This window comes from Hordeum vulgare, chromosome 2H, assembly GCF_904849725.1.
Source record: "Hordeum vulgare subsp. vulgare chromosome 2H, MorexV3_pseudomolecules_assembly, whole genome shotgun sequence".
NCBI lineage: Eukaryota > Viridiplantae > Streptophyta > Magnoliopsida > Poales > Poaceae > Hordeum > Hordeum vulgare.
In genome coordinates this window covers 105774108-105781232 of record NC_058519.1, presented here as the reverse complement: position 1 = coordinate 105781232, position 7125 = coordinate 105774108, and the positions used below count along the sequence as shown (strand labels likewise).

General features: G+C 51.8%; 1 protein-coding gene across 1 annotated transcript; it reads right to left on the bottom strand.

The window, feature by feature from the left end:
* Positions 1 to 249: 249 nt before the first annotated feature.
* On the bottom strand, positions 250 to 1465 carry LOC123429706 (nuclear transcription factor Y subunit B-10-like). Its single transcript, XM_045113715.1, has one exon. The coding sequence runs from the start codon at positions 1185 to 1187 to the stop codon at positions 513 to 515; it is 675 nt and encodes a 224-aa protein (XP_044969650.1). The 5' UTR covers positions 1188 to 1465; the 3' UTR covers positions 250 to 512.
* Between the last annotated feature and the right edge of the window lie 5660 nt (positions 1466 to 7125).

Sequence of the window (7125 nt, the reverse complement as noted above, 5' to 3'; positions counted from 1 at the left end):
TTTATTTCCTAATACGGAGTACTAACCACTCTAATATCTTAGCAGTACACTAGTAGCACTCAGAAGACTCGGTATCTGCAATAAGTTTCCTCATCAAAGGATTATCCATGCCCGTGCCGACACCTGAGATCACACAACCGACACCCGATATTCGAAATTATCTCCATAGAAAAGTACTGTACCAATCAGGTAGTACCATAACCTAGCCAGAGCATGCGCCTTCAGGTGACCACAGAACATGCTCGTCAGTACACTGTCAAAATGCACTTGCCATTAATTTTTGTATGTAAATGCACCTTGTCAGTAGCCCATTTACAATTACAGTAGCAGGCTAAATGCAACTGGCGCTGGTAGTGCTAATTGAGAATGAAATTGACTGACTTAAACCACATTTAGAACACAAAAAGGTACCGTGGAGATTAAGAGATTAATCGGCCTGGAGGCTGGCCTAACTCCAGTTACCAGTAAAACAGATACGCCAATAACGAAGAAGCTCCTGCAAGCAGGGACGGTCATGTCCTGTCTTGCCTGCCAAACCCTGAGGACGACGAAGACCCGCCGCCGGTGCCGGCGTCGCCGTAGCCGTACCCACCTTGCCCTCCCGTCATCATCTGGTGGTGATGCTGCGGATGTTGGTACCCTGCCGCCGGCGGGGAGCCGTACATGGGCTGCCCCATCATCATGAACATGCCGCCACCCCCTCCTGCCCCGGCGCTACCGTACATGCCGCCGTAGCCGCCGGCTTCACCGCCTCCGCCATTGTTCCTTGGCGTCGACTCCCTCTGCTGCGAGCTGGAGCCGCCGGGGGAGGGCGCCGCGCCTCCGGCACCGGCGCCGATGGCCTTCTCGCCCTCGAGCTCCCGGAACTTGTGCAGGTAGAGCTTGAGCGGCTCCATGTAGTCCTCGAAGCCGAGCGTGGTCATGGCCCAGAGCAGGTCGTCGCCGTTGATGGTCTTGCGCTTCTCGCGCTGGCACTTGTCGGAGGCCTCGCCGGTGATGAAGGAGATGAACTCGGACACGCACTCCTGCACCGTCTCCTTTGCGTCCTTGGAGATCTTGGCGTTGGCCGGCAGTGCCTTCTTCATGATCCGGCTCACGTTGGCGATCGGCAGGAACCTGTCCTGCTCCTTGGGGGACGAGAAGTCCGCGTTGCTCGGCCCGCCGGAGTCGTTGTCGGAGTCCGGCATCCCGACCCGCCCACCGAAGCCAAGAAACAGAGCAGCTCCTCCCTTCTCCGGTCAACTCTACAGCCGATCAAACGACCCGAACAACCCAACACCAGCCAGACCAGGAAGGCTCCGAATCAGCGGCTCCAAGAACAGGAGTGGAAGCGCGTCAATCGCAGGTGGAACCGGCGGGGCGGCGAGAATTTGTAGGAACCGGCGGTAGGAGGGGAGGGGAGGCGCTAGTGGCAAGTGAGGTGGGAGGCGAGGGGGTTTGAGACTTTGACGAGGGGGGAGTGGAGAATGGCAGGGCCCGTCGGAGGGATCGTGGGGATAAGAACGCATCGAGGGGGTGACGTGGCGAGACGGGGGCCGTTTGTTTGTCGATAAGTATTGCTGGGCTGGCGCCCGCGATGCCGTCCGCCGGTGCCACGGTGGCAGCAACCGGGGGAATCCGGTGCATCGATCGGCGCGGGTGGTCCATGCAACCGCGTGGGAGGTCTGCCACGCGGGGTGCCTACGTGGAGCGGCTGGGGCTGACGTGGCTTATTCTTTTATTTTAACTCCGTTGGTCGGCGTAAGAATCTTGCTGTCACTTGCCTCCATTATTTGGGCATGCACCTACTCGCCCTTTTAGCGGCATCCCAATCAAAGTTAATGACAAGATCCTCCATAATGCAATCAAGTGGCATAGCGTACGTTCAAGTTTTATCAGCAAATATCTCATGAGATCATGAGAAACGAGCCTATTGTGATGATACAAAGATATCATGTCCTCCGACTCAAACGTTGATGAGGGGTCCTACAAAAACCGTTGACAAAAGACCCCATAGATTTCATCTCGTCCAATCGTTTGCATTGTTTTCTGTTAAAGAAAAAATTATGAAAAATTCTATTATAAAAATTAATCACAGTCCAAAGGAGACGACACAAATACCTAAAATACCTAACATCAAATTTCGTCACAAGATGAAAAATCCTAACCTTACCGTAAGAAAAAGACAGAAATATACATCGAAGCTTCGTCACCTATATCTAAAGGAACAAACTAAAGGATGATCACAACCCAGAAAACAAACTAGAAGAAGCGCCACCATCCGTCCAAGTGTCGCACGTGGGAGGACTAAAAAACATAACCTAAACTACTAACCATAACGGAGGCACCAGAATTCCCCTCCCCGCCACCGGCTGCTAGAGCGGCAGACAAAGGGGAGGCGAATCCACAGGCTCATCGGTGAAACCCTGGAGGGGGAGAGTTAGGGCTAGCCGCCTATGGTTAAGAAAAAAAAGAAAAGAATGTTTTAATTATTTAACTTGTCTTTGTTAATTTTAGGCCTCGTCACTAGGTATTTATCGCACAAGAGGCAAAAAATGAGTTGTGGATTTTTTTTATTTCTATATAAATACCTTGAAGAGACTGAGCTAATAAATATTATAATTAACAAAGTTGGCATTGACACGTCATAATCGACGGGCATATTATACAACTGAAAGAATACGCTCAAAAACTTACAGTCAATTTCAAAAATATACGATCAGCTATGTCAAGTACTCCCTCTGTTCCTAAATATAAGTCTTTTAAGCGATTTCATTAAGGGACTACATACAAAGCAAAATGAATGAATCTATACTCTAAAGCATGTCTATATACATCCGTATGTAGTCCTTTAATGAAATCGCTAAAAAGACTTATATTATGGAACGGAGGGAGTATAAGACTCCAACGAAAATAGATTGGTTTCATCATAAAATCATCTAAACTAGGCTTAGTCTGTGAGCTATGAATACTTGCAGAGTCTCACTGTCTAATCTAGTATAATAGTAAGACACATTTTATGCGAATTGAAGATGTCTCCATCTAAAATTATACCACGTCACGCCGTGCCATCTAGCAGATCCGATATAAAAACACAATAGCTTTTCGCTAGTGTGCACCAACTACTTTCAAAAGAAATGCTTTTTGAGTGACGCAAAAGCTTGATGACCACGTTGTTACCTATACCAAGTCAAGCCTTTGTGTCTATTGACAAGTGGCATCAAATCGAGTGCCCTTCCAAGTGCCATACTTTTTCAATGCTTCTTTTTTATTTATCTTGCAAGCCACTGTTAGTGCTTAAGCATAAATCATAACTCGACGAAGGTTGCGGCGTAAATCGGCGGGGGCCAATGTTGTCCGGGGTGGTCGGTGTACATAACTTATAATGCACTAAAAAGCCCACTAAATAAGATGAGTTTGAACACCGACGTGTGCCTTCGTTCCCCGTGTGTTTCCAGGCCTGGTAAGCCTGGAGCTACGCATTGCCAACATCGACTCCGTCTGTCTACGCATGCGCGGTGCTGGCAACACCGATGCGTGCCTTCGTCCATGATGTGTCCCCGGGCTTGGCAAACTCAGCGCGACGCATCTCAACTACGTCTTCTTTCTGGCGCACCACTACTTCGACACCGCTGTGCCTATGACTAACTCGACGCCGCCTTGCGCCTGCGGCTCCACGACGACGTCCTCGACACCGGCTACCCCGACTCGACATCGACCACGACATTCTTCGCACGGCTACACCACCCTACGCTCTCGGCTACCTCGACATCGACACAAAGGTATACCACCTTGCTTGAGCAACCTCATCGGTTTCCATTCCAGCCACAATTTCTGCGATGTATCGACCGTTACGACTATGGAGGGATGACCGTCGGCTTACCTTCAGATTCTTCTCCAGTCTCACCGTCTCCGTCGCTACCGTTGTGACTGCCAGGGGGTGTTGAGTATTGTGGTTGTTTAGGAAACCTAGATAGACTAGGATTTGTTCCTACCTTGGCTTGTACTCCAAGATGATCATGTACTCCTATATATATGCACATGAGGCTCAAGCAATACAACAACTATTCCACCAATCCCTCTATCCTCTTTCAACACATATGATTGTTTACCAACTGCATGATCATCATTTATATCGATTCATAGATAACTAGGGGAAGACTAGAGTACAAGCACCTGCTCTAGTGCGAAAATTGAAAAAAAATATGGGGTGTCGGATCTCTCACATCTAGATACTTACATCAATTGTATGATTGAAATGGCGATGCGCGTATGTCGTGTGAGAATGCTATGCAATACTTATCTCCACCCACAAGCTCTCACACGCATGTCGCCCTACGCAGCGGCGGTGCGCAACCCTACCTCCCCTATCCTCTCTCCCCCGTTGCCGTCGTCGGCAACGGTTGCGAGGCGAAGCCCGGATAGCGCTGGCGGCAGCGGCTTGTCTTTCACCGCGTCGATTTTAGTGGAGGCGAAGCTCTTCCTTGTTGGTGACGATGCACCTCGGGCGGTGGCGGCCCGACCGGGCAACGCAGTGCAGTGGTGGCGGCCTGCGACAGAGAGGGGCGATCGGGCATTACGATCCAGATGCGGGCCCATTGGGCCCTAACTGGGTTTGGACGGTCCGGGCTGAAATTTCGCTCGCTCTGCAGCTGGAGGTGGTGACACGGATGGAGGGGACATCGGTGACGGCGGCTATCCTGTTGGAGCATGGCCGCGAGCTTCACCTGCCCGGTCTCGTCCCGGCCGGACCCTATTAGGAGTGATGTGCCCCGCGAGGGCTTTACGAGCCCGCTGGACCCGACTGCACCTCACGGGGATTGGTGTGCTCTACAGCCATGTCTGATCGACTACCGGCTTCAGCGAAGGAGGTTGGTCCCTCCCGCCAGCCATGGTACTATTGACCCCAGGTCATTCTTCTCCTCTCATTCGAATTGCACACCTCGTGGCAGCTACTTCGATGAGACGATGATGGTGGCTTCGGGATTGTTTTGGCACATATTGGTGGGCGGCTAGTCTGGTGGTATCGAGCCTCGTCCTCATGGGGATCATGTGCTATGGATCGTCCGGGGTTGTTGCTGGGATGTATTGGGAGAAATCCTAGTCGGTTCGTCCAACACTGACGTGGTGCCACCTTTGGTGGTATCTTCCCTTCGTGAAGGGCGTCGTGGCTACCCTTCGTTCAGTTCTCGACGGTGTTCCTAGTCATGGCTACCCTTCTTCGTCGTGGAAACCCTAGGACCAGTGGGTTAGTCCGGGCAGCAGCGTGGTGTTCCTTCTTGAAGGTGTTGGTTGTTACTCATCGATTATATGCTAGGAGCGTGGTGGTACCTTGTCGGAGAGGGCGCATCAGTTGCGGGTCATCATCGTTTAGTCGACCCGCCTATGTCTCCATTTTTTTTCTTTTTTTCTTTGGGTGTATGTTTGCTGTTGCCCGAGCATTGCAAGTTTGTTGGTTGTATCAAGTGTTTGTTATATTAATATAATGGAGCTACGGCCTATTTTGTGATGATTGAAATGGCATACAATTAGCACATGAAATTTGATGGAGAGATCTGCTATCTATATAGCTGTTTGTAAGGGGAGTTTGTGAAATGATTATATCCCTCCAACATTTCATGCGCGACCAATCTAGACCATTGATAGGAGATTCATCGTCCCTCATGGGAGACTCACCTTGTACCGTAGACTTCCACCAATAAGAGCATCTAGATCCGGACCCCTCAAATCCGGCCCCTCAAACGCCCCGCGGACGCGCCCGGGCACTAACGCGGATACTGACCGGTCACGCCTCAAATAATGTAGTCTACATACGGATACCTCAAATCCATAAACTATTACATGCAACGTAAACCTAATACTAAGCGGAGCTCGTCCAGCTTCATCGTGCCCATGTATGGCGGCTGGCTGCGCCCCTCATAGTGTCGGTCTGGTCACCGACGAGGTAGAGTAGGACATGGGGCACTAGCCAGCTCACGGGAGTCGAGCTCCCGCCGTATCCCATGCCCTACTCATCCTCGTCAGAGCCCGTAGCCCGAACGGTGCCAGTCGATGACAGATCCTTCCTATAAGGAGCCTACGTCCACCACGACGTGGTTGCGTCGACCGTAGTGATGCTTCCTACGGGGCGCTAGAGAGTGTGATTCTGCCTCTCCAACATCCGCCGCCGCGAGGGCCTTCGCCGCATCCTGGAACCGCTGCATCGCCATGACATCGTCCGAGGTCGGGCATACTTCGTGCTCGGCGCGCCAACGGAGGGGTTGTGCTTCTGCCATGACGTTCGGACGCCAGACGGACCGCACCACCTCCTGTGATGCAGCAACGCCGGATCCAAGCACATGTTATGCGGAAGCAATGGATTTCCGACGTTGCGAGTTCGAGCGTTGCCATCGTGCAACCGACTTCCGGGAGCGGCGGATCGCAAGCTGGACGACCATCTCCCTGCTCGGGGCTGCGTGGGATGAGCTCGTGGTTGACGGATCTAGAGGTGAAGGACTCGGATCCGCTGCCAGCCATGTTGGATGTGAGCTTGGGTGGCGGATGGGAGTGGAGGGGAGTGGAGTGAAGTGGCTAGGGTTTAGTCTCGCAAGCGGATGGGGACAAATATATGTGGGGTAGATGCGGGCCAGGCGGGCATGCCCAGGCACGCCCGGGCTCCATCACATCCGCCCCATATTAGGGCTAGAAATGAGGGATGTCGGTCAAACCGGGCATTTGTGACCGGCATGAGAGACTCGTCTGGGTCTTTTTTTTGACCGGACACTAACCGGGCGGCCTACGCGGGCGTTTGAGGAGGAGTTGATGGGTCCGGCTATAGATGCTCTAACTCGAGTAATGCACATGATGATGGTGTTATTTCTTCAAGGACCTTGATACAAACGCTCACATACACGTGTATACATTTACCCATATATGAACGCACACGTGTATATCCCACCTTTATGAGCACCCTTGGAAGATGGGTCGGCGGGTTTTGAGATTAACTAAGAGCATCTCTAGCAAACCCCGTATAATGCTCCGACCCGCAAAATAACCACCAAAATAAGGGTCTGCGCGGAAAATGCTGCCAGACCACACCCCGCAAACGCGTACGCCCCGCAAACTTTTTTGAGGGGTGCGGCAAAATCCCATCCTCGACCCGTGAAA